General features: G+C 39.7%; 1 protein-coding gene across 7 annotated transcripts in view; it reads left to right on the top strand.

Moving 5' to 3' along the window:
• ABCC5 (ATP binding cassette subfamily C member 5) overlaps nt 1-27,259 on the top strand; it is a 70,587-nt gene that overhangs the window by 6,100 nt on the left and 37,228 nt on the right. For 3 of the 7 annotated variants that reach the window (XR_004242161.1, XM_032119999.1, XM_032120004.1), the window contains exons 3-18: nt 8,019-8,179; nt 8,426-8,581; nt 9,317-9,464; nt 14,133-14,366; nt 14,476-14,649; nt 15,947-16,094; nt 16,593-16,741; nt 17,360-17,467; nt 19,704-20,054; nt 21,523-21,594; nt 21,724-21,848; nt 22,441-22,513; nt 23,060-23,263; nt 23,930-24,073; nt 25,796-25,901; nt 26,590-26,774. Coding sequence is in view for 6 of the 7 variants with exons in the window: in XM_032119999.1 (XP_031975890.1) it covers nt 8,019-8,179; nt 8,426-8,581; nt 9,317-9,464; nt 14,133-14,366; nt 14,476-14,649; nt 15,947-16,094; nt 16,593-16,741; nt 17,360-17,467; nt 19,704-20,054; nt 21,523-21,594; nt 21,724-21,848; nt 22,441-22,513; nt 23,060-23,263; nt 23,930-24,073; nt 25,796-25,901; nt 26,590-26,774 (2,538 nt within the window). In the remaining variant the exon portion in view is untranslated. Of the gene's footprint in view, nt 1-8,018; nt 8,180-8,425; nt 8,582-9,316; nt 9,465-9,561; nt 13,669-14,132; nt 14,367-14,475; nt 14,650-15,946; nt 16,095-16,592; nt 16,742-17,359; nt 17,468-19,703; nt 20,055-21,522; nt 21,595-21,723; nt 21,849-22,440; nt 22,514-23,059; nt 23,264-23,929; nt 24,074-25,795; nt 25,902-26,589; nt 26,775-27,259 lie in introns of those variants that run through there. The other 4 variants (XM_032120000.1, XM_032120003.1, XM_032120001.1 and 1 more) reach the window with 3 other exon arrangements.

Genomic DNA, 27,259 nt, shown 5'->3' with positions numbered 1-27,259 from the left:
TTATTTGTAGCTGAAGCTGCTGGATGTATCTGCATTTTTCCGGATGATTGCATATTTTCATAACCAAGTAAACACTTACTTTTTAGCTTTTCCAAGTCAAATGAAAGCAAAATTTTAAAATTTGTTTTTTACAGCAGTTCTATTATCTTTGAAAACTTTGAACACAATTAGACTAGGTGCAGTAACATTCATGGTACTTTCTAAAGATGCATTAATTCCCTGATATCCCCAAAGAACTGAATATATTGGTTACAATCATGTTCTTTTAAGTTGTTTTACCATTGAACTTCTGCTAATAAAGCACTCACTGACAGAGTAACCACAGAGAATCAAGTGATTCTGTCAAGAATCACTTGATAGAAGATCCTAGAATTGTTTATTAGTGTATGCTTTAGGATGACCCTCTAACTACACTGAAGAAAGGGTATCTCTACCTTGTCCTCCAAGATATGTACGCATCACCATCTGAGAAAGGAGCATATCCACAGCCAGTCGTACCAAAAGTTTATCTGAAACTTGGAGGGGGGTTTATGGTATCAGAGAAGCCTTCCACTTAATAGGAGGAACAAAAAGGTGAAATCTATGGTTGGGCAGAGATGTTTTCTAGAGGAACATTGATATTCTGGATAATTTACAGCTTCCTTTGGAACTTGACTGCCTTCCTTAATGCACAGCCATTTTCTAAATCTTAGCCACATTATAAAACCTCAGCTCTGACCACTTGCTGGTATTGTCTTTGACTACTATTGGTTGCTGTTCCTTTGTTCAGAGCAGATTTCTAAATCAGCCTGCTCATGACCAAAAGTGTGTAAGGAGTAGATTAGCTATCAGTGAAGGAAATCTGGCAGTGTCTTTTCCATTGTAGTGTTCTATATTAGTGCTGGAGACATTCTGCCCTATGGCTGTTTCAGAAACTCAGTGTACAGCTCTAAGAGTTGCCAGAAATATTTACTGCACCTATCCCAAACTACTGGTTAGCTTGAAGCAACTTAAAACTCATATATATGCAAGGAGTTATGATGCCTTGGGACACTGAGATGGTAATTAGTTTTTGAAAACTTGTATCCTAGTGATAAGGGATAGTTAGTTGTGCTCTGAATCACATACTGCAAGCAAGCTGTTCCACAAACAAAATCTGTGTTTCAGTTGTTTTTGAGGATGAAGGTTAATGAATTTCGAAGTCAACGTGTTTAGAGCCCTGAGGTGTTTAGTTTGAGCTTCCTAGATTACTGTTTGCCATTTGAGCAAGGTGCCCCTTGCTTTCGGAAGCATGTGTGTGTACAGGAAGGTGAACTCAGTACAAGATTGTTGTATTAGGCTTGATAAATGCTGCAGTGTCAAGGCTTCTGCTGTCACTCGTTGGTGATTCCACTCAATAGAAGTTTTAAGTTCAAAGCCTCCCTGGATGCTCCAAATGTTGTACAAAATTCACCTGTGTAGCTTCTACAGTGACCTGGCTTAAGTATGGCCTGAGTAAAGGTTGTTACTGAAGAACACCCCCAACATACAGCAGGTTGTCAGGGTGGTTCAGGAGAGCAGAGTTTACCTGAGCAAGGCAGGAGCCAAATTCTCAGCCTGTGCTGTGCTAGGTTGATTTGCTTAGTGAGGAGTTGGTTTCTCATATTTGTAGTCAGAGATGTGTAGGGTGCTAATTCTAAAGCTGGTTATTTCCAGTTCCACAGTCTGGAGTCTGCTGGCACTGTGCATGAGCTATGTAGCTCCAGTGCTGGATGATCAATGTACACTGAATGGCTCCTAGGACCTTTGCTTACAAGATTATGAATACTGGTTTGAATGTAAAACAAAACAGGGATTCATGGATACCACAAGCTTAAGCATGTGTGCAGCTGCTTATCAGATGCATTGATAGCAGCTAAAGTTGCAAAATCCTAAAATAAACACTTCATGCTCAACTGTGTGTCTTGGATTGCAGGAATAAGTGGTTTTGCTAGGAAAGAGTTGAGAACATCTCACCTCAGTGCTGATGCTGGCCAAAATTCAAGGGCAAGGTAAAATCAGAAATATTCCTGTAAGAAGCTGATACACCTGTACTCACCAAGGACTTTCTGTGCCTCAAGTGAAAGTGCTCAATATATGTGACTAAAATACTCAGGCTCATCAGATGTGCATACTCTGACCTTGTTTGGCTACAGAGCCTTGATATCAGTACCAAGCATTACTGGGAGACTTCTGTTTTAATCTGAGGATACATAAACTCAGGCTAGCTTTGAAACTATCACGCCAGTGTTAGTACAACTTCTGCTAATCCTGGCTCAGAAAAGTAATGGCAGATCTTGTGTAATCAAGTCACATGTAACTCTGCTAGAGTGAATAGCTGGACTTCAAGCTTTTCCATCTCTGAACTGTTGTGGTAAATCAGAGTTTCTGAACAGTTAATTTGTATCTCTTAAGAGAAATGTGGCACAGCTGTACTTATTCCTGCATTTGGGTGTGTGTTTGGTGCTGTGAAGAGCTGTTCTTCAGTGTAGGATAAGCTGGGAAGGCAGCAGAGACATGAGGTTTCTTTTATACTCCCCTTTTCAGGAGGTTGAAGAAAATGGAGGCTCTGGCTTCTTGACCTGGTTCTTTTCAGCAGTTCTGGAAGTTGTAACCATAGTTTCTAGGCATCTGACACTATCTGATGGTCTAACCTTGGTGCTGTGTGAATTCAGCTGTGCTGTCTGTACTTTGTGATCAATGTGTGCAGGTGCCTAAAGGATCAATGCCTCCTTCCTCACACCCACTGTCTCTGTTCTAGCCCAGTGCCTGTTCCTTGCTGCCTCGGTGTCAGGGAGACAGCTGGTATGGGTGGATGATACACTAAACTAGTCTTAAATAGGCTCATGTTTTAATCAGGCAGGGTATTACAAAGTATCCTAGCTACAGAGAAAGCTGGGAGCCTAATGCTGCAAATCCCCTTGCTAATATTTTTATAGTTTGTATACTGCATCAAATCCAGTGAAAGGAGAAGAGAATTGTCTTAGTAGGCTATAAAGTTCATAGTGCACTTGCTGCTTCACCAAGCAACTGCAGACTTGACAATGTTTGGACCTGCAAACCTATTTAATTTTCAGATGCTCCTGGGTTTGGTGACTTGCAGTCTGGACAACAGTGCTTTAGGGGTTGCCTGTGCTACCTGCAAAAGCATTGTATATACCCCTCACTGCTTTCCAGTGGGATTATACTTGGACTCAGAGGAATTGCTGGGAATAAGAATGTAATTACAACTTCAGAGAATCTTTTCCTAGACTCTTGTTTTATTGTAGATGTGCTTAAGCTAAATGGAACAGTTGATTCTTTTCTTCCCTTCACCTGCCCATACAAACTAATAACTAATCTTGTTTTGCAACACTAATCTTTTAATGAAGTCTTAGGTATTTTTAAATTGCTCTTCATCCTGGAGTTGCAATATGGAGAATACTTTAAGCACTGAGCAGAACTGGTGATCATATAATTCTTTCTCATCACATGCCCACCTAGTTCTGAGCTCTATTGTGCTGGTCTGTAGGTTTCCCATTTGCCTTTCCTTGCTGGGAACTTTAATAAAGGATGAGGAGGCCTGCTGAGCTCTGCCTGCTAAATGCAAGAGGTGGGAGTTCCTGTTCTGCAGTGTTGCCAGCTCAGAGACCTTTACTACTTAAATCAGACAGTTTTAACTTTATGTAATAATAAGTCAACCACAGTAGCTTTTGTATTCTATGTCAGCTGCAAGGATTAGTAAAAATGCAGTTATAGGTCTGTTCTAGTTTCCTGTCAGCTGCCTGGTAGGACCAGAAGAGATGCAGCTTCTTCCCTGCTGTGATCTGAGCCCTGGAAGATGTTCTGCCTTATGGAAGAAGGGACAATAGCTATTTGGTGGCTGGGGTTTGGGTTGTATGCACACATCAAATTCTTCTCTGCAAGATGAGTAAGGGATGGGAAAATCTGTTTTGCTTTGCCTCTGGTCTTGTCTGGTTTTGCAGTTGTATGATGTTACAGTTGTCAAACCAATAATTTGCTACCTTCTCTTAAGTAGGAAATTGTAATAGGACTGTGTGAAAGGCTAGAATCTCCCTGGGTGGCTTTTTCCTTCCCACCTACATGACAGCTCCCTCCTTTCTCTTTACCTGTTCCACATCCTCAGATGCTCATGTTGCCTGCTTAGCAGGCTTTCAGAAGTGTGCAAGCTCACATATTTGAGTTTGCTTGCCTTTCTGAGTAAGGTCCCTCATGCCTTTCTTGCTTCCTACAGAACTTCCGACATCATATGTATATGACAGCTCTGTAGCCTGGCTTGTAAATTTCCTGCATTTTCATGACCTCGGATTGTGGGTTTGGTATGGCTGTCTCTAACTTAATGAGCAAATAGTTTCCCCTTGCCCCTAAAGCACTCATTTTCTTCACCTCACTCAGGCTTTCTGTCATATGTCTTGAGCCAACCATGAAATCTTTCTGACTCTCTCATTACCTTATGTGCTTACCATTGCTATGACCAATTTTTTGACCAGGAAATCATGCTAACAGGTGCTGGTAGGGTTTTGTTGTTTTCCTAAGCTGTAGAAAGTCAGATGGAGCAGGTGTACTCTGTGCTCTGTGGTAGCAGCACCAGCTGTGCTTTTCTTTCTCTGCCCCTCTGTGACCCACCCATGAAGGAAGATCATGTGTGCAGTGATACTTCCTTGGTACTCTCCCTACTCTTGGGGATTGCTCCCAAGATTAAAAGTTTTAACTGTTTTCTTATTCTGTTAATTCTTATAGTCATATATTGAATTGTATCAACTTGTACTCAGGTGTGTCAGAGCTTCATGGCATGTGGAGTGCAGAACTATTATGCTCTGTTAGGAGATGCCTATGGCTGCAGAAAATTTATATGGCATCCACCAGCTATTAATAAGATGCTGCATCAATGGTTGTTCTTGCCCTCTGTCATGTGTTTAGTAAGCCATGATATGCTTAACCCATGTGAGTTTAATTCTCCAGTGTTTAGTCCATTTATGTATTTGAACTTTATAGTATCCTGTGATAGAGAATTCTAAATTTAAGTGTGCCTTGTTCTTTTGTTGTAAGAACAGTTGGTGGTCACTCTCTAATTCTCTTTCTTCAGATTTTATGGACTTCTCAAATACCTGTACCTTTATTCCTTTTTTCTATCCAGCTGAAAAATCTTAGGTTTATGCTATTCCAAGCCCTACTGTTATCATTGCTTAAGGAAACTAAGTTTAATACCCTTTTTGAACTGAAGTGACAAGGGACAGAAAAAAACCCCTAGGGTTTTTTAAGTGGTGTGGTAATGTTTTCTGCTTTATCCTTTGTGTCTTTTGTAACAATTCTTCTTTTTTTTTTCTTTTTGACCTTTTGTTGATGCTGAGTAGTCATCTGCTGTTTCTCAAGAAATGTCTGAATGTGTCTTCCTCCTCCGGTTCACAATGCTTGATTTAGGCTTGTTTTGTTTCTGCGAGCATTTCCTTGGAGTTACCAATACCATGTTGTATCACTCAGTTCATTGCTTGTATTAGCATATTAATAAGTTGATGAATTAGAAAAAGTGTATTTTTATTTATTTTTTAAGTTTATTAGACATTTATTTCAATAGGAGAGCTGGAGCCTGTTGTAGCACATTAGTAATGACTCAAGGCATTGGTTTCCAAGAAAACTGTACACATGCAGGCAATCAGGAAACCTAATCAGAAACCTAAATTAACAGTGTTGGGGTTGTTTTGTTTTTTTACTTCAGTCTTTTGTTCCTGAAGTGCATTGTAGAACAGCTTAGGAGCCTCACTTCTTCCCGATAAACTCTGCTTTGAAGATTTTCTAATCTTCAAAGAGCTGTGCAGAACTGTAGAGTTGTTCTTAAATCTCATTTGTACAATGGTGTGAGGCATTTGTTTCTTGATAGTCTTACATGAGGGATTTTGACAATCTTGCCAAGATGGAGGTGAGCAATGCTGTCGACTAGGGGTTTGTGCTTGTATTTGCCTCTATGGCAAGACATTATAAAGGCCTTTCAGAGGCAGTGCCCTAGTCTTTATCAATGCAGCTTTTACACCTTTGCTGAGAGAATTCTCTTGAGCAGCTCTGGAGAGTTTAATTATTTTTCAGAGTGATTGTTTATGAACATTATCTTTGGACTGCCTAAAAACCTTGCAATTGTACTTACTTATTAAAAAGGTATTGTTTCTAAGTGGTGAAAACCTACTTTTATGCTCATAAACATAGTGTTTTCTGGTTTGAAAGACTTTTTTTTTTTTTTTTTTTTTACTTATAGGCACTTTTGTGTGCTCTGAAAAACAATATTTCTGCAACTAGCTTGTGGCATTGCTTAGAAACAAATGTGTCATCAGCAGCAAGATGCTTGGGCAGATCTGCCCAGGGCCTCTTACGAGGGTAACACAACAAACCAGTTATTCCTCTGCTGTATCCAGAAAAGCAGTGGCGCAGAACTCTTCCCCACTACTGACTCCTTTGGAATATTTGTGGCAGATCCCTTATTAATGCTGATTTGGATAGACTTAGAAAGGCAGTGTTGCCTCAGTGAGTCAGTAATTTAATATAAATTGAGTGAGAAGTATTTTAATTCAGACTTCAAGTTTTGTGTAATTTTGAGTCACTCTGTGTCATAAGGTTTTAATGTTCTTTTGTTTTCTTGTTATTTGGCTATCTTTTGTTACCATAGCTTTAGGTGATAGCTTAGCAAATGTGCATTTAGAGATAGAACCATGGATTGTTGACTACACGCTTAGGCACTATTTAAGTACTTCAGTTAAGTAAATAAGGGACAGATTTATGACATTATCAGTTTCCTGTTCTCATTCTTCACATGGGTGGAAACAGTGTCTTAGTGTGCTATACTATTACATATTAACATGGTACAGGCAAAACCTATGATAAATGGTGGCATTTCCAACAAAAATTGCGTCATGTGGAAGTCAGGAACCAAGTGCTTGCATTTGGTGTTTGCAGATACTATGTTTTTAGGAGGCTACAATGCATTATAGTTGCTTCTTTTCAAGGAAATAAGGTAATTTGGCTCTGATAAGGCAACTAATAAAGTAGAATCATAGTATCTTTGTAAGACATTCTGGAAGATTTTTACCTCAGAAATTACTTTTTTAAAAAAATTAGCTCTACTGCAATAAATTAGAATACAAGCAGGTAACATGGTTCTGCAATAAATGACACATTAAGTTAGCAGAACTGGTTGAGGGCCCTCAGCCAGTACAGATAACAGGTTCATCTCCTTATGTAGTTTTGTGACATCTGGCTGTTCATCAAAAGATTTGTTTGAACTCTGCAACGTTTTGACTATCCTGTATCATTGCTGTTTCTCCTCTTGGATTAGCTTTTAAGTCTGCCTTTCACTGGGGCTGTGGAAACCCTCCCTGAGATAAGGTTTGCCTTTTAAGTAAGTGGTTGTTATTAAAGTTGCTGAGCCATTGAGAAGCTGTGCCTGGGAGCAGAGAAAATTGTCATCTTTGTTCCGTTTAGATTAGGGAAAAAGAGAAAAAACAGGAAACATGATAAAAGGAAGTACAATTCTGCTTAGTGCATATTTGGGTTCTTTTATCTAATCTAAAGTGTTTTTGAAGAAGAGACTTCAGTAGAATTCTGAAAATACTCTGTATTTTCTGTGGATAAGAATATCTAAATTATCCTAAGAGGGTGTAAATTCATCAAGAAAATATGTCTTCATTTCACTGCATAAGCCAGTCATTGATTTCCTGAACTGATGTTGTAAGTACTTAATGTTGTAATTTTTCTCTATTGTATTTCCTGTGGCAGGATGAATCTGGTCTATCCATTTATGCTTTGAATGCACAGACACAATACTGGTACTAATTTATGTTTTACCGATGCAGATCTAGAACCTGTGCCTTCCATGGCTTTGCTGCCAGGATGAAGCCTGTGGTCTAAGACATTGAAATGATTGTGGTTGTTGCACAATAATTTGCAGAAGAAAGAGGTGCAAAATTGCTGGAGTTGGGAGTCATGGACTTCAAATGTAGTTTTGAAGTCTGAATCTGTTGTCTTTCTTATAAAAGCAGATTGAATGCCAGGATGCCTTGGAAGCAGCAGCTCGGGCAGAGGGCCTGCCACTGGACACCTCTGTGCATTCCCAGCTGAGAATGCTGGACGAAGAGCACCACAAGGGCAAATACCACCATGGTCTGAATGCACTGAAACCCATACGGACCACTTCCAAGTACGTCTTTAGGCTACCACAGAACTGATACAGCATTTGCTTTTCAAACCAGTCACAAAGCAGAATCGCAGATGTAGGTCTGCTGACTGGTACTGGAAACATCAGAATTTGTTTAGCAAGTGTGGCTGGCATGGACCATTTGGTACTCTGAGTGCTTTCAATGAGAGGAGGCTTTGTTTTTCTTGAAGATTTACATTTCCTCTTTCATTTTATTTGTGATTTTTTTTTTTTTCTTAATTCTTTTAGACACCAGCACCCTGTTGATAATGCTGGGCTTTTCTCCTCCATGACCTTCTCCTGGCTCACTCCTTTGGCCCACAGAGCATACAAGAAAGGGGAATTGTTTATGGATGATGTATGGTCTTTATCAAGGCATGAGTCTTCAGATGTCAATTGTAGAAGGTAAAGACATCTACTTCCTCATTGTTTTCTTGTTTCCATTTATGATATGTTAGTTTGGAGGCAATGGTATAGTGTTGCCCTAGAAAAGCAGCATTGATATTTTGTTTTGCCTTTCTCAGAATGGTGGAATTCACTTTCATCTTTCAGAGACGACTTTCTCATGCAGCACAGTTTCTGTAGCCTTGCTGATTCCAGTGAAAGAGGATTATATCTTCAGGAGTGTCTTGCAATTCTTCTGATTTTACATGACTTTAATCTGTTTTTTATTAAAACAGAATTTTTTCTCAAGGCTACAGTGGAAAAAGTCTTGTGCTAAGATAATGAGAAGTAATACTGTCAGTAACAAAGTGATTTGAATGTGCATCAGATCTTCTGATCAGGCTAACTGTTGAATCCATCCTCGAAGTCTGTGCTAACCTTCCATGGATAATGAGAATTTCTTCAGTCAGTTCAGCCAAGAAAGGCTGTGACAAGTCAATATACTAAGATTGCCGAAGAGACTCCAGGCAAAGAGAAAGCATTGTGTATTTTATCCCTCTGTCCTATGGAAGTAACACTACACAGATATTTCTCTTCACCTCACAGAATGTACTAGAATGTATTTATTTCTCTTAATATTATTGTCTGTTGTTCTGAGCTAGGCAGCACTTAAGAGTTTTAACAAAGAAGTACCTGTCAGACTGTACCTTCTCTCGTGGTGAAAAATTTATGACAGGAGTCTTCTGTTTTTATTAGGCTGGAGAGATTGTGGCAGGAAGAACTGAAAGAAAGTGGGCCTGATGATGCTTCTCTCCGGAGGGTTGTGTGGATTTTCTGCCGTACCAGGCTCATCCTTTCCATAGTGTGTCTGATGATCACGCAGCTCGCGGGTTTCAGTGGACCAGTAAGTAATATCCATCCTTTTTTTAACAACCCCAGAGGGCTCCATCTCATGGCCAACTGTAAAATCTCAAGGTTTCATTGCAGAATCACTTAAATGTTTTGACTAGCTAGAAATTCTGGGGCAAAATTCCAGAGTGATTCAATAATCCAAGATAGGATTCCTACAGCTGATGGATCAGTTGCTGAATACCCAGGCAAGTTCTTGGAGAAGGGAGGGGGAGTTTAGGTATCCTGGAGGAAGTGGACTTCTCGGTTTTTCTCTTTGGTTTTGAGTATAGTTTAAAGTTCTTCCCTAACTGCATAAGCTTAACTGCATAACTTCCTTTTTTTGTAAGATTCTTATGTGCAGGTCTTCTAATTGTTTTTCTCTTTGAAATTCTGTAAATTTATCTTGGAATAAAATTCAGTCTGATAAAACTCTAATCTTAAATTATTGGCATTAATAACAGTCTTCAAGAAGTGGACCAAAACAATTCTATGAGAGCACTGCTTAAAAACTAATGTGAGCAGGTCTCAAGAAGTCTGTGGGCATAGTCTTTACTGATCCTACAGAGAATGGCCAGACAGGTTTCATGTAGAAGTGTAGGAAACGTTGTTGCCTCTAGGAGCGGCTGCTGTTTGTTGCTAAGGGTCGTATTGAAGATAACAACATGGGACTTGACATTCACACCATTTTTTGTCACCTGTTTGTTGCACATGCTGTGCAGATGTGAAGTTGAAATTTTGACTAAATTTATTCTCTACACATTTCCCTTGAGGAGTAGGAGCAGTATTACTGCTAGTAGTACACGTTTCAGTGTGCTGGTAAGCTGGAGGTTCATTTCTTGGGTAAGTACATTTGGGTACACTGTTAGGTGAAATGTCTTTTTAAAATGTTTTCCTGCTTTTAAATGTCGTATCAAAATGATGTTCTGTTTTTTAAGTCTTAAAGTTTGCCTTGTTTCATGTAATATGAATAACAATAAATGTTTCTGTGATATTGTTTTCTTTGTAATATTTTATAGTTGTCTCTATTATAAAATATACAAACATACTTTGGTAATTAACAATAAATAATGATTAAGGTTTTAACAGCACTAGCTTTTCCCAAGAAGAGCTTCTGTCATTGTTTCACTACAGGGCTTGAGGAGCTGCTTTTATCTTTAGCAAAAAGAACTTGCAGCAGGGTTACCCCTAATTTCTGTAGTGTAATGTTCTCAAATTGTCTCAGTCAAACTGCTGAATGAGAGAGTGTAAGAGGGGAAAGGAGAAAACAAACCAGCTTGATTAGGTTGGGGCTACTGCTGCAATTGATGCTCAATATGGGTAACTTAAAGTTAGCTATAGACAGTTGCCCATTTACAGACAACCTTATTCATTTCTCTGAATAAGGCACAATTCACTTTGATTCTACCATTTGGCATGAAAATAAGTCTTTACCATCCCTCCTCCCTGTTTTTAAAAGTGGCATGCCTCAGGGATATGCCTATGCTGTCTCCTCAAAAGTATCAGTGCTTTCTTGTATTGTTACACCTTTTCAGTCACCTGAAGGTGAAAAGCGAGATCAGGAAAAGCACTTGACTTGACCTCATGTGTTGGAGGAAAATTATAAAAGTGGAGTTAAACACTGTATTAAAATTCAAAAATTTTAATGGAACGTCTATGATCTTGAAATGCCAGCAAATGGCTGTGGCTTTGCTACTCAGCATTGTGATGGTTATAATTGGAAAGGAGTTGTTCAAGACTTCCTGTGTGGACTCTTCTTTGGTTTGGTTTGTTTTTTTTTTTTTGTATCAGATCCTTCAAGGGTCTTCCTCTTTTTTTATTTTGATAAATTTTGCAGCTGGCACAGAATCTAAACCTATAACCTGGTGAGTCAGCTGCACGTGTCAGACTGCCTTGTAATAACCATCAGAATGTTCTAGTACAGGTGATACACTATTTATCTCCAATAAATACTTGCTGCTATTTGATCAGCGACCAAAACTTCCAAGTTCTGGTTGAGGAGCAAAGAAGTTTTTTGATTGCTAAACATAATCAGTTTAACTCCAGGTCTGAACAAGGTACCTGTTTGCAACTGTTCAGAGCTTTCTTCCCATTTGGGAGATGGGGAAACTAGCTATCTTAGTGGAGCACAGCTTGACAGTTTGGTCAGTTACTGGAGGGGGGAGTGGTAAGCTGCAGGAGGTAAGTTTTCCAGTTTCCCAGTTGGCTCCAGCTGCAGCCTACCCCGTGCTGTGGCGTGCTGGCTGCAGCGGGGACGCCGGCTCTGCAGTGGGACCAGTGACAGAAGCTGTTCTTCAGCATTTTCAGGATGGCTGTTTTCTGCGTCAGGATGAGGCATTCCTGCTGGGCAGAGCCACCGCCAAGAGCAAAGGTAAGGTAATGTTTATTCCCTGGGAATGCTTAAGACAGCCGAGCAGCTTGTACCAACCACTACGGTAATAGCCACAGGAGCTCTTCCTCCCCCCCTTAGCTTAGTTTATATTCTGTAATGTTTTTGTTCTGTAAATAACTTTATGCTGGATTCTTTTCATTAAACTGATATGAATTTGAATAGTATTTGTTCAGATGTAAATGTTAATTTTCTGTGACTTTTTTCCCCTCCCTTTTCAAAATTCTTTAATCTGCTGTTTCCTCTTTTCTTTCTTCTGGAAAAAAAAGTAAATTGGGGTATAATGTAAGCTGGTCTCTATTTCATCATGGGAGATGCTGAATCTATAAAATAGTGCTGCAAAATTGCACTAAAGTTTTGGGAGGAATGAGACCCCAGGAAACATCTGCTATCTTTATACATCCTCTCTTGGAGACTTTCAGCAATGCTGTGGTGTGTGAGAAAATGCTTGCAGTCTGCGACCATGCTGAGTTACAGCTCGTGAGGAAAAAGGGGGATTTTCACCCCAGTTGCTCAGTGACTCGGTTGCATATGTTGGATTGAATACTGGAAAAAGAAGTCAGTAATCTCCACAGTAACTGCAAACCAACTGTATGCAGTTGTGATCCAAACAGTCGATGTAAAATTAAATCCAATCAGGAGAAAGTTGGAATGCAATAGATCTGTGAATGTGAGCTCCTCACATTTGTTCAGTGATCGGTATGTAAATTTTCTCAGTGGCCATTCTAGAACCCGATGGACATCTGGCTTTAATTCACACCTGTGAAAAAGAGCAAAATTACTTACAGCATGTTTCCTTGGTTCTGATGTGCAGAATTATTTTCCTCTGAACAGATGAATTTGATCTCCATTTTTTTTGTTATTTGGTGCTGGGCTGTAGCTATCAAAACCTTTGCTGGAGTAGTGGGGTTTTGTTTTTTTTCTCTCTTCAAACTATACAGAACTCTTACTTGCAAAACATGATTTAGCTAAGAGGACTTCAACGGACTATGATGTGAAAGGCTTCTCAAATATTTCCTTTGGTCTCAGATTTTTTGTTGATTTTTGTTGTGGGCAAAGGTAATTCTCTACTCTGTACTATATCAAAAGCACCAGTATCTTAAAACACCATTTGTTGAAAAGCTCTCTAGGAAATCTTTTGCTGTCTGTGAAGCCTTACTGTAGGGTACTTTTGAAACCAGATTTCAGAATTTGTGCAGCCTCAGAAGCCTCCTCTGTTGGCACCTTCAAGTTTGACTTCTTTTGGACTTCGTGAACAAATACCATTCTGTTTTTGTATCTTTATAATTTTGTGTGTAGTTTTAAATCTAGTTTGTTAGAAGCTAAGACTGACTGTTAGATATTAGCCCTTTATAATTATCCTGTATGTGCAGATTGTATGTGTATACAATGCTCTACCTGTTGTACAGTGTTTTGGAGATGTTACCATTTAAGATGACACTTCATTTCAAATAAAAGCCTGTTGTTTCGCAGTTAATAATATTTAATGCTGGTGATTGTGAATTGTATGATGTTATATTGTGACGTTGGACCACCAAGAGCTGGAGTTGGGAATTGGTGGTTCTGGGGGCTGTCCTCTTTCTGCAGGTGATGTTTGAAATGTGATTCTTGAGGTAAAGTGCTTATGTTCTTGGGGGGAGAGGGTATGGGGAGGGATTGAATGGTTAATTTTTTTGTCTTTTTTTTTTTTTTTCTCCCCGACCCCAATGATTTGTGGTATTGAGTACCTTGTGCTTTCTGCTTGTTTTTTTCTTTACTATTAAACTGCTGATGTTTATTTCCAGGAATGTTTTGCAAATGTCCTTCTCACTCTTCCCCTCTACAACTGTAGGTACATTGTTCCTTTTTATCAAATAAGCACGTTTGAAGCAAACCAAAGATAAAATAAAAAAGGTCTTAATGTCACGTAAAGGAATGTTTATTAATGTGTGCAGATGTATAAGTAGTGACTATATTTTAAAACTCTTCTATATGATAATGCATTGCTTTCAGCTAACTGACACATTTATGTTAAGTTAGAAGACACGGAGGATTAGAAGCGTGCTGCGAGGAATATGGTTCCAAATTAAACTCTCTTTACTTACTAAATTTGACTCAGTGCTTGGCTCTCAGCAGGGCTTTGTGTTACAGTACTTCTTGTATTGACACCTTTTACTTCTGGAAAGAAGATGCTTTCTATTTCAAACGGCTCTTTTAAAAGCAATGTAGCCTACTTATTTCTAACTTAACATAAAGTTGTTGCATGGTCTTCTGGGGTGATGGGGTGTTCATGCAAGCTTGCATTTCTTCCTGTAGGCATTCGTTGTGAAACACCTCTTGGAGTATACCCAGCAGAGTGAGTCCAACCTGCAGTACAGCTTGTTTTTAGTTTTTGGCATCTTTATGACGGAAGTGGTGCGATCGTGGTCCCTGGCGCTAACCTGGGCGTTGAATTATCGCACGGGGGTCAGACTGCGTGGGGCTGTCCTGACAATGGCATTTAAGAAAATTCTTAAGCTGAAGAATATCAAGGAGAAGTCTCTTGGAGAGGTAAGCTGCAGCCTCGTTTTGGAAATGGCAGTGGGAAAAGGGATGTGTAATATATTCCTTTGAGACAGAACTGCTCAAATCTAAATGATCTGTTCTGTCTGTTTTTCAGCTCATAAATGTATGTTCCAATGATGGTCAGAGGATGTTTGAAGCTGCAGCAGTTGGCAGTTTGTTGGCTGGGGGCCCTATTGTGGCCATCTTGGGAATGGTTTATAATGTGATTGTCCTGGGTCCAACAGGCTTCTTGGGATCTGCTGTCTTCATCCTCTTCTACCCAGCAATGGTGAGTTGGAAAGAGTTAAGACTTGCTTTGTTTTTCTTAGGTCAGGCAAATGTATAGTTCTGAATAAAAGGTATTGAAATGTGCTAGGTTTAGCCAGTTTATGGCACTGCATGTATTTGAAGGTGTTTATAAGGTAGTGTATGAAGCAGAAATTCAGAAACAGGAAGCTCGAAAGGATAAAATTAGAAAACGAGGGTAGGAAAGCTGGTAGATTTGGTTGAGACTAATATGCATAGCTAAATGAAACTGCAGCATATTCATGTGCTCATGGTCAAGGTTGGAAAGACATCAGTCCTCCGGCTTGTGTATGGGAGCTCAGTGTTGCAAAAGCAGTGTTCTTGATTTCTTGACTCAACATGAGGTGTTGAAAAAGACCACATCTGGCACAGCTTGTTCTTGATGAGGTATTCCTGCCTCTGCTTCTGCTGAGCTGTGAAATAGACTAGTTCAAGCCAAAATCTTCTTGCCTTTAAAATGTCTGTGAGACTGCTGAAGATTTGTCACTGTATTCATAATACATGTTTTATAAGCCATGGAGGCTGAATACTGTGAGGTTCACTGTGGTCCAATTTATCTGGCTGGAAGTAAGGGTGATGTAGTGGTAATTACATTTTAGAGGGGAATGAGGAGTGGTGTTTGAACATGTTTTCCAGTTGTCAATAGCCCTTCTTTATTGATGGGGGGACTTTGAAAGAGTTTGCAGGAGTATGAAGAAGGACAAGGAGCTACAAGTTCCTAAAGTAGTGTGTTGGATTTGAATTTCAGACCAGGAATGGGATGAACGTGGGAGTAGCAGATACTTAAAAACATGTGGAACAACTTTCTGTTTTAGATTAGTTTAGTAAAAATGTTTAAAACTGTTTTACTACCTTCATAGCGATGGCATAGACTAGAAATTGATCTGGCTGGGCAAAGTCCTGATTTGCCTTACAGAACCAGGTTACAAGGTTGGCTAAAATGGGTGCATTTACCACTAGGGTCAACTTCGTGTATCTTTAGGTTAACTTTGTGCTTCAGAAACTTTAAACTGGTACTATTCAATATCGGTAAGAGTGCACACCTTTATTTTAACAAATTTTTGTTGAAATTTGCTGTTGTGAATCTGGTGCTTGGTACAGATGGGGCAGGAGGAAATGGCGTTTCCAGCCCGAGTTTTATGTTAGAGCAGCAGTTCCCTGGCCCTATCCCTGAATCCCTTTTTCAGATTAAAAATTAATTTTCTCTGCTAATTAGGAATTGAATGTACTTGCTTTTTCTGAGCTGCCATTAATGTTGCATGGTGTTGCCTTTGTTTCAGATGTTCGTGTCGCGCCTCACAGCTTATTTCAGAAGAAAATGCGTAGCAACAACAGATGAACGTGTGCAAAAGATGAATGAAGTTCTTAATTACATTAAATTCATTAAAATGTATGCCTGGGTCAAACCATTTTCTCAGAATGTTCAAAGTGAGTTCCCACAGACTATAAATGTCTCCTTTAGTCAGATGCCCCATTGCTTTGTAGCCTGGTGCATCCTGACTTTGTGCTGTAGATGCAGGTGTACGAGCAGTGTAAGAACACTGTCATCCTTCTGGCTGCTCTGTGTTGTGCACAATGGGTTGGACAAACAGACCTGCTTCTAAAATTTCACCTTCTAGTGTAATGATGTTTGTGGCTTGACACTAATACTAAATTTTTAAATTTTGTTCTTCTTCTATCACTTAATAAATGTGCTGGCTGCTCCATTTAAAAAACAAAACAAAACAACCCCCGATACTTGTACGGAGATTTACAGACCATTATAGTTTCCTCCTCTATAATTGCTGTCTATGTGGTTTATGTGATAAACAGTAAAGGGTAGAGTGTTTATCTTACTCAGTATTTATAGTGCTGTGGTACTGTCTGTTGTGTGGATGTCCCCTCTGGATCACAGTTCAAACGTGGTGCTCCTATTTGTTTTTCTAGAGATTCGTGAGGAGGAACGCAAAATCTTGGAGCGTGCGGGCTACTTCCAGAGCATCACTGTGGGAGTGGCTCCCATAGTTGTTGTCATTGCCAGTGTGGTGACCTTTTCTGTCCATATGATCCTTGGCTATGACCTTACAGCAGCTCAGGTAAGCTGTTGAAAATATTCTTTATGCTATTGCTTCCGTATCTTTTCTGCTGATCCATTTCTCATGTGGCTGTGCCCGTGTGGCCAGGCTGTATCTGCTCAAAGGTGTGAACATCTGATGGCTGTGACAGCAGCAGATGTAGCCTTATATTTTGTGCAAAAGGTTCTCGGTGTTCTTTTGTCCTGACCTTCCTCAGAACAGGTTTTGGGCTGAAAGTAAATGAGTCCTCCTGTTTTGCTGTTCAGCTGGGGCATTGGGGATTACTTGGTGTTTTTGTTTTGCAGTGTGCTTGGATGCAAAGAGCACAAATGTCTAAAACTAGGATTTGAATTTGTGCCTTCACAAGTAGTAGGTTAATGCAGAATTTGCTGGCTGCTGCGTTTGTTAGACCTACAAACAGAACAGGTCTGTCTTGGTCTGTTAAGAGCACTAGAGAAGGAGTTGGGTAGATCTAGTGTTTTCTGCTGTTTGAGAATATGTTGAATATTTAAATGGTTATTCTTAGACTGGGCCTCTTCTACAGTTTTGACTTGCTGTTCTGCCATTTCAGCTTTTAGAAGTCTGGAGCTGTTAGAATATTGCATCCCAATGTGATTATTTTTCTTGTCTCATTTTTAGGCATTCACAGTGGTCACTGTCTTTAACTCCATGACTTTTGCTCTCAAAGTAACGCCGTTCTCAGTGAAGTCTCTGTCTGAGGCATCTGTTTCTGTTGACAGATTTAAGGTAAGCAGTCATTTGGCCTCACAGTTTTTGCTGTAAGTGTGGAGTGTTGTATGTGTTCAGTAGCTGCAAAGGGAACACTTGGAAAGTAATATGATTTTAATGGCTGAGAAGTTTTTTCTTTGCACTTAACATTCCAGATTATTTGATTCTACAAGAGATGCAAATCTAGTGAAGCAGATATTAGCAGTTTAAGAATAACACCAGTGTGAGAAGCAAAATAATCCGACTCAATGATTTTACTGTTTTCATGTTGGCCACAGGAAGAGATAAGAGTGAAGGACTCAGTGGCTCCCTGTATAATAATTCTTAACTGTGGCTATTGTCGAGGCAGACATAAAAGCCACACAGGTCGTAATTCATAGTCGGGAGAGGTAGAAAAGATTTTTTATCTTCTTTACTGCTATTCTTATACTTTTTCACAATGGCTGTGGCCGAATTTAAGATTGGCTGCTTAGCAAACAATGACAAGGCTGTCTAACAAGCAATGACCATTCAGACCATAAAGCAATCAGCTATACAAGCAAAAGTATAGTTGCTACATATTATCCACAAGTTCTTCCTTGTACACTCTCAATGTCCCATAACAAGAACCTCCTCCCCTTGTGTCCAGAACATCATCTCTCATTGGTATCTTCTTGGCTTTCTCTGTGGGTTTTCCTAAAGCTGCAGAATTTCGCTGTAATATTCTCACGGGTAAATTCTGACTGGTTTCAGGTCTGATTCTGTGAGATTGACAGCTGGACTGACAATCTCCTCTCTTAACTCCTTCTAAGAGCATCCATATGAAAAGACTGCAACATGTCTACAATGAAATTTCATGTTTTGCTAATAAAACTCTTTTTGAAAATATCAGGTGTTAGGTAAGCAGCTTGGCAAAAAACAGTGGAGTTTTATTTGTGATCATAAAAACCTGAGGTTTTCTGTTTCCAGACCAGATTAAGTGACTGAAATTCCCCTGTATCAGTAAAACGGAGTTGTGATCTGGCAAAACAAATCTATGGCAGTAAATGTAAAACTCTGATAATGAACAATCTTATCTCACCTCATGGGGATTTGAGGATGAATACACTGTGTACTTTATGAACTCAGAGGGGAGGCCTTTATTTTGTCTTGTTTCTTGAAGATAGCAGTGTATTACACATTGTGGAAATTTCCAAAATGGAAAATAGCACTTTCCAGATAGAAAATTTCACAAGCATTGACAGATACATGGATTCTGTGTAATGCATTCATGAAACAACCCTCTATGTGAGAAAAACAGGATCTGTAAAGTGGTTTTGAGATTCCATTGCTTCTGAGCAATTTTGCTTCATCTTCTGAGTCAGCCTAAAATCAGCCTTGCTTAAATCCAAATGCACTAAGGGGAATTTTCTGAGAGGGAAGAGAAGGAAAAGGGAAATTTAATTATATCCCAGTTTGACTATAAACGGTGTAGGAAATGGAACATAAGGTGGGGATACTCTGACATCACAGTAAAAATTTAGCTGACTTTTTTTGCTCTGTAAATGAGTGTGAGCTTTCTTATGAATCTTTGATTCAGCCATAGCAATTGCAAGCATAAATAAGGCTGGGAATTGAGAAAGTTTTAGTCACAAAAGACTGCTTGGTTCAAAACAAATTGTGACAGTGGCAAACACTTTATCTTGTAATTAAAATGTGTGAAAAATGTCTTCCTAATCTGTTGATTGTAAATACTGATGGATGTGGTGGAAAACATGATACAGTGGACTTAGTGGCTTACTTCTTATTGTCAAGCAGCCTGAGATCGATCAGCTACACTTGTGAAAGATGACTTTTTCCCAACAGAAAAGTTGATGGGTAAAGGCTCAAGTTAAAAGCCATTCTGTCTCCATAATGAGTTGGTGTGCAGGACAAGTCAGTTGCTTTGTCTCAAGTGACCTCTCCTCTAAAACCTGTGTTCTGCTCATGTGTTTTTAACCTGGAACATACAGAGCTGCAGTTGCAAACAGTGTCAAAGGAATAAGCTCCTGGCATATCACATCCAGATATGTAGTTCTGTGCAAGTCGAGTGTATCCAAGTGCTTCCACCACATCCAGGAATGCCCCAGCCACTTAGCAGACCTGGAGTTAGTTTACACTAATGAGCTACCTTTTGCTCTTCAGCTTCCTCCTACTATATAGCCTGATGTGTTTTGCTGCGTGAGTGTGCCGTAGGCTTGTCTCCCAGTCTTGATCAGGTGTCTCATCTTTACACCTCTCTCACAACTCCTATCAGAGTTTATTTCTAATGGAAGAGGTTCATATGATAAAGAAAAAACCAGCCAATCCTCACACCGCGATAGAGGTGAAAAATGCTACCTTGGCTTGGGACTTCTCCCACGCCAGCGTCCAGAGCTCACCAAAGTTGACCCCCAAAGTGAAAAAAGACAAGAAAGTCACCAAGAGCAAGAAAGAGAAGATGAAGCTACAGAATGAGGGACAGCAAGCTGTGCTGGCAGAGCAGAAGGGCCATCTTCTAGTGGACAGTGATGACCATCACAGCCCCGAAGAGGAGCACAAAATCATCCACCTGCTTAGCCTTCGGCTTCAGAGGACTCTCTACAACATCGACTTGGAGATAGAAAAGGTAAGAAGAAATGAAAGGAGGAAATCTGAGCTTTTAAAAGGCCTCATTTTGGCTGCCCTTTGGAACAGAGAGCTGTGGGCTGTTTCGTTTTTGCATGAAATGGAGCATATTGCTTTTGTGCACTCCTGTAATATCCATGGCAACTGCAGTATCCAGGATGCAGTGTCTGATCTTGCTGTAAACAGCTGTGCCATTTTAGCAACTAGATCTTTGCAAGCAGCCTGTGAAACAAGGGTGGGCTGTATAGCTTCCACATTCAGCTGAGGGGTTTGCAGCTCCCAGGACAGTGTGTGAGCCACTGAGCTCAGAGGATCTGCAGGGGACCAGGTACCAGTGAGGTGCTGGTGAACAGTGTGTTCCTGCAGTGGTTTGATAATTTTGCAGTTTCAGCTGTATTCTGGGTGAACATTTTAGTTGATTAGGTGTTCCAATGGAGCATAACAGTGCTTTTTATTGAAGAGTGTGCAATTTTCTTCCTGGAGAATTTTTGTGCAGTAGAACAAAAACAAAGTAGAAGCATTTGGAGCTATTGCTCTAAGATGGGTAAAAGCATGTAAGATGTCAAAGAAAAAGCATTGAACTTAATACATTACATCAATTACAGATACAAAAGTTTTGCAGTTGGATGCCGTAATAATGGGATCCATATATTTATGAAAATATTCATGGTTAAATTGTCTTATGTAGTTATACAAATAGAGGGAGAGTTGAAACTATTTTAAACAGTAAAAATACCTATATTTTAAACTGGGGGAGAATGCATATAGTTCAAAAAATTGCCTCAAAAAGGAGTACAATTACTTGAAAATGTAAAGGCTGGTTTTCTCTCAGAAGTGTGCTACCAAGAGAAGGCCAGCAGTGTGTTCCACAAGTGTCTATATACCTTTTTTGTTCACTTTACTGTTTTTACAAAAGGAGCAAAAATAGTTTTGATAAATTAATTGTTTAATGTGGGTATCAACCCATCCATTTTGTTGCAGAGAAATTCTTCAAAGTGACTGAATTCTGGTCTTTTCTTGGTATGTGTTGTTTAGCAAATTGGATCTAAAAGACAAGGAGTTTTACTGGACCCATATATGCTAAATTCTGCTTTTCTTTCAGGCTTTTCCTCTTTACATCTTTCCTTATCACTCTCAAAAGCATCTTGGTGCATTCTGTTCAGGCAGGACTTGGTGCTTTTGGTTTATTGATCCTCTGGGCCTGCATCCCTAGTAAGAAGGAAGCTGATCTTCAAGTACCTTTGTTTTTACCTGTAGAATTGATTTCAGTTTTATTTCATTGTGGGATTGTGTTTACTCTATACAATTTGAGAGTTAAAATGCTGACTCTTGCTTTTTTTTGTCTGTTATGTCACTTTAGAGCTGTCATTCATATCCAGCTGTCCTCTGAGATACTAAAGGTAGTCTGAATTCGGAAAGGGATGAAGAGTGTAAGAAATGAGTACCATAATTTTTTCCTTTCTGTCTAGGGAAAACTTGTTGGAATTTGTGGCAGTGTGGGGAGCGGAAAAACTTCACTTATCTCAGCAATTCTAGGACAGGTGAGAAATCCTGTTTTGAGTGCTTCTGCTCTTCTTTCTCATCTCCTATTTGACTTATTTGTACTCTATAGAGCGAAGTCTGTTCTAAACATGGGGTAGCATAATCTCACAGCTGGTCTGTGATTCCAGATGACCCTGTTGGAGGGGAGCATTGCAGTAAGCGGGACGTTCGCGTACGTGGCCCAGCAGGCCTGGATTCTCAATGCCACTCTCCGGGACAACATCCTTTTTGGCAAGGAGTATGATGAAGAAAGGTTTGTCAGACTGCTGATTTTCATGAAAGCTTAGTAATTCTTGGCCCGAGTGTGGGAAAAATTTAATGCAGAGTACAGTGCAAATAAAGCCTTTATATCCTTCTGGAGTCTGTCTCTAAGTCTTCTCTAAGTCCCACTTAGGATCTTGCATGTGTCCCTGTGGCTGGTGGCTGTCAGTGTACCTGTCACTGCTCACTTGCAGTGAGGCTGGACCTCATCCTGGACCTTTGGTTTTAGCAGCTGCTGTCAGCAGCACTGAAGTGGTATTTGCTCTTGCTGTCCTGGCCTTGCCCTCTTCAAGTACAACAACTGCTGTGTGCAATGTACTGACATCTTCCATGGCCCCCCTGCAGTGGGCGACTTTGCTGTGGCCCTTAGCCAGCTATCCCTGGAAAGAAATTGTCTCTTTATCCTCACAATGCTTCTGAAGTAGGTGATTAATTATTACCCTTGGTTTTCTCCTGGGAATCCAAGGCAGATGAGTTGTTTTAGGAATATCTGCTATTAGTGTAGAAAATGAAATGATGCTGTACTAGCTAAATAATTGTGGGGAAAGTCAGTGTTCTTAACTATTTATCTACTTGTTCTTCAGATACAATACTGTGCTGAATGGTTGCTGTCTAAGGCCTGACCTGGCCATCCTTCCAAATGGGGACCTGACAGAGGTATGTTTTGCTTATACTGAACTGATGAATAGATGGAGAAAAGAGTTTTGGTTTGGCAGACTAAACTGGAGTGAGGGTACATCAGTCTGGGGTGCATATATGCCAAGATGTTGAATGCACTCTCTTGAGCTGAGCTTATCTGTGCAGGCCATGGACTGTTAAGATCTGTACCCTGTTTTTTACTTATGTTGACTGTTTGGGAATTTTTTTTACTGTGTTGTAAATTTAACTGCCTTAACAGGACCTATTTGAACTTGATTTAAAATAGCTGAGAAAAACCATGGCTATGTTAATACATAAAAGGTAAAATAAGCAAAGAAAGTATTGAAAGCACTGCTACATTTCAGGCATATTAACCTTGAGTTTGAATGTATAACACATGTCAAAGTGGACACCTAAACCAGAACATATATATATTAATATATAGTGTTATGGGGGAGTGTATTTATATAAACATATATAAATAAATACTATGGTCAGTTTTGTTCTGGTCATCTATATTGCATGGTGCTGAAGAAATAAAATAATGGGTGCATGTCTCTGCAGATTGGTGAACGAGGGGCTAACCTGAGTGGGGGACAGCGTCAGAGAATCAGTCTGGCTCGAGCCCTGTACAGTGACAGGGACATTTACATCCTTGATGACCCCCTTAGTGCCTTAGATGCTCATGTTGGAAATCACATTTTTAACAGTGCAATAAGGAAGCACCTGAAGTCAAAGACTGTCCTTTTCATCACACATCAGCTTCAGGTACTGAATCTCTCATACTTTTTCTTGGACTTTCTTGAAATGGTTTGTTAATTGGTTACTTCCATACTGGAAATTTCTATGTCCTGACCTGTGACAGGACAACCCTGTCTGTCTATAGAATGTGTGGTTTACATTTATAAACTAGGTCTGCAAATATGCACTGAGAACAGTTTAATTGTGTATTTGATACCAGTGCTGCTTGGTGTCTGATTGGGACTGGTAACACTTGGCTAAAGAAAATCTACCAGTAAAATAAATACCCTGTTCAAAAATGTTTTTGCTAACTTGCTATAAAGCTATTTCATCACAGCAGAAAACACTTGGATTTGGTGTCAGTAAATCGGAATTGATGCATCTGAGGTTTTTTTGCTGTCTTCTCTGCATAGAAATATTAGTGCTTAGTCTATCAGCATTTGCAGCGTTTAAGTATCTTGAGTCATATCTTCCATAAGAGATTGGTTTTGATAGGACACGAACTTTTTGTTTGTGTAGTGTGAGTAATCACAGTGCTCTAGTCAGAGGAAGGCCTCTGAAAATCAAATGTCTGTTATGTGGGAGTAGCTGTGCTGTATGCCAGTGTCTACAAGCTACTGAGAAGGGTTGTGTGGGAGTGTTTGGTTATTGAACATCGTGATAGAGACTTGTTCTTACTGCCACTTTCTCCAGTATCTTGTTGACTGTGATGAAGTGATCTTCATGAAAGAAGGCTGCATTACTGAGCGAGGCAGTCATGAGGAATTGATGAATTTAAATGGGGATTATGCAACTATTTTTAATAGCCTACAGCTGGGAGAAACACCGCATATTGAGGTACTTGTTTATTTTAAAGTGCTCTGAATCTTGGCTATTCTGAGGTGAACCAAGTGACATTGTTGGAAAACTGGAAAATGGCTTCACCCATTTTCATGTGTTGATCTGACCAGTAGATTTCCTATAGAATAATCTGTGCTTCTTTAGCACTTTGTCACGGTTTGTTTTTAGGGAACAAGTACTAGAGAGGACTGTGCCAGTGAGCTCATGAGTTAATCACGAAAATATTGTAGTGTCTCATCTGGTGATGCTCAGAGCAGGAAGTTTGTCTCTCTTATTGTACACCCCACTCCTTAATTTACCTCCAAATTAGCACAGATCTCCAACAACCTTTGAAAAAATTCTTACTGGCTTGTTACTACTTTTTCAATAGTGTGACTGAGGCACAGCAGGTATGACACAACTTGTCAAAAGTTAGATGTGACAGTATTTTGGAAGCATAACTGAAAATACTGTGTTTTGGGGGAGTTTGAGAAAAAAAGTTTTGCCTTGACAGTACTTCTGTTATGAAAAAAGTCTGTAAATGCAAACTTTGGGATGTGCTCTAGTATTTCAGTTGGTGCAAAAAATGTAAATCTAGAAAATAAGAACCATTCAGTACAACATCATCTGAATTTTCAGCATTTTAATTTTTCCCACTCTTCTGCTCTTTGTTTCCCAAAGCTAATCTCTGGAGTAAAGATCTTTGCAATTTGTTTTTTAATAACTTGCCTAAATTTTGTGTGCATTTTCTCTTAGTAAGAAAAGATTAAAAGTGCATCAGCCATTTAGTTTTTTAAGAGATGAGAGGCTCCTGACTCACAAGTTGCAGACCTTTAAAACAAAAGGTTTCTGAGAAGGAAGCATTATAAGAATTACAGATAAAGAAGGAGCTTGGTGACACATTCTCCTGGGAGATCTTTACGAAAGAAGGAAAAGGATATAATTAATTGCTCTGCATATCCTTTGAGTCATGAAGATTATAGTTCTGCCATTTTAAGATTAATATAATGATAGTTAACAAGAGATTCTCCAGTCTTCATGCTTGGCTGACCTTCAGTGTCGCTGTAAACACTAGCTCATGGAAAGACCATTAAATTGTGTTCCCCATGGGATAAGAAGAAATGGATGATCAGTTGGATTCTCTGTGGTTTGAGCTCGTGTGAAGTGTGGGGAAGCAACTCTGAACACGGTGTGTAAGGGTTTTCTTTCCATGTAGGCTGACTTGAACAGGCAGAAACTCCCAGTTATGGGAAGATGGCTGAGTTTAGAACAGTGCTTGTGTGCACTTTAGTGTTTGGACATTGGGTTTCTGGAAGATCAAGTTAACCTGACTTTTCTTAAGAAATCTCTCATGAAATGTCTCTAAGTAGTAGGGTGTTTTGGGAAAAAAGCCTCTTAAAAAAACAGTGAATTATTTTTACAAGGGACAGCGAGATTGTATCTTTCTTGCAGTAGTAGGGACATCATTTCTCTACCATGTACACTCATAATTTTGGAAATTAACCTTGCACTCTACCTGTACAGGTTGGTAGTAGTTCAGGTTAATAGAGGAAGAGAATTTAATCCACCAGAGTTGGCAATCATCTGTAACAGCTGTGATGTTAATATCCTCCTTGATCTCAATGCTGAGCTTTTGAAAGCCTTTGTCCTTAGGTGGCAGCTTAATAGAAGTTTGTGTTTAGATATGAAAACGTCAAAGCAAAGTACTCTGATATGTTTAGTGTTATTGTTTTCTTGCAGATTAATATAAAGAAGAACACAAACAATTCACTGAAAAGGCCCCAGGATAAAAGTACCAAAACAGGGTCTGTGAAGAAGGAGAAAGTTGTAAAGAAGGAAGAGGAGGGTAACTATGTAATCAGATTTCTGGCTGTAATTATTTTATGCTCCAATAAGCTCAAAACATGTGCTTCAAAGTATATTGTTAATGTAGCTCTCAGGTTTGGGAAGCTGTCTCAATCCTAGTCACTTAGTGTGGTTGATAGGACACAGGCAGTGGGCAAAGAACGTTCATTAGTTCATTAAATACAGGAGCCTGTACAATGTTTTTAAGTTCAGTCAGGCTCCTGCTGGTCCAATGCCATCAGCACAAAGGAGCTGGTACTGCCTTGTCTCCCACACCACCTCTCCCTCCTGTCCTAAGAGGGCCATGTGTACAGCTTGGTGCTCAGTCCTGGGCAGGACATGGCATTTATGGATGAAGAATCGGAAGGTTTGACTTCTGTAGTTCTCTGTTTAATGTTAGCTTTGAACTTCAGCGTTTAAAAAGCAATAGTGAGGTTGATCCCAGCCTAACATTTACATCTGTGCTGATGAGGCTTTTTCAGCTGTACCATGACATAAATGATTCTGCAGAAGAAATGTGACTTTTTCAAAAACTATTCGAACCACTGAGTTCTAAGTGTGAAGTGTGTGTTTCTGAAAGTACTCTGCACAATTTGAAAGACTAATTTTGTGTGTGTTCACAAATTTATAGGAGTTTCATGGAAGAGTTTTTTTTCCTCACTCCCTCTTCATCCTCTGTTGTTTCACAGGCCAGTTGGTCCAGTTGGAAGAGAAAGGCAAAGGCTCTGTCCCCTGGTCTGTTTACGGTATCTACATTCAGGCAGCTGGAGGCCCCTTTGCATTCCTCATCATCATGGCACTGTTTGTGATGAATGTGGGCAGCACAGCTTTTAGCAACTGGTGGCTGAGTTTCTGGATCAAGCAAGGCAGTGGAGTAAGTTAAGTAGCGTTTCTACTCTTGTGTCTGATGGGCTGGGGGTTTGCTCTGCTAGACTAATCCCAAGCAGTCCTGCAAGACCAAATGGTGCTTCCTAATTTAAATAAGTTGTAGGGCTCCCTAGGAGGTGGTCTCACTAGGGAGTTAATCTCCAAGAATAAGAGAGCTCCAGTAATAAGAAAGCTATAATAACTCATGTGGTTTAATGCTGCCTTCTTGTTCCTTTTCTTGGTTAGTCTTAAGAAAAGGAAGTGAAAATATGAAAGGGGCCAACAAGCTAGTTTTAGTGTTGTTTTTTGTTTAAATGTGATCTTATACCTAACAGGATAATTTTTGTTAAAATATGGCTTTGAGCCAAATGACTTTTGGAAATTACTTTGAAGATTCTGATGATCTGAGATGGTTTGGGCTTTTTCCCCACTCCCAGGGCTTTGATTGCAAGTCTTGTTGCATTTAAAAATTCAAATACAACTGCAGGACTT

This window comes from Corvus moneduloides, chromosome 10, assembly GCF_009650955.1.
Source record: "Corvus moneduloides isolate bCorMon1 chromosome 10, bCorMon1.pri, whole genome shotgun sequence".
Classification (NCBI taxonomy): Eukaryota; Metazoa; Chordata; class Aves; order Passeriformes; family Corvidae; genus Corvus; species Corvus moneduloides.
The sequence above is the reverse complement of the archived record's forward strand: the minus strand, read 5'-3'. Positions and strand labels throughout refer to the sequence as shown.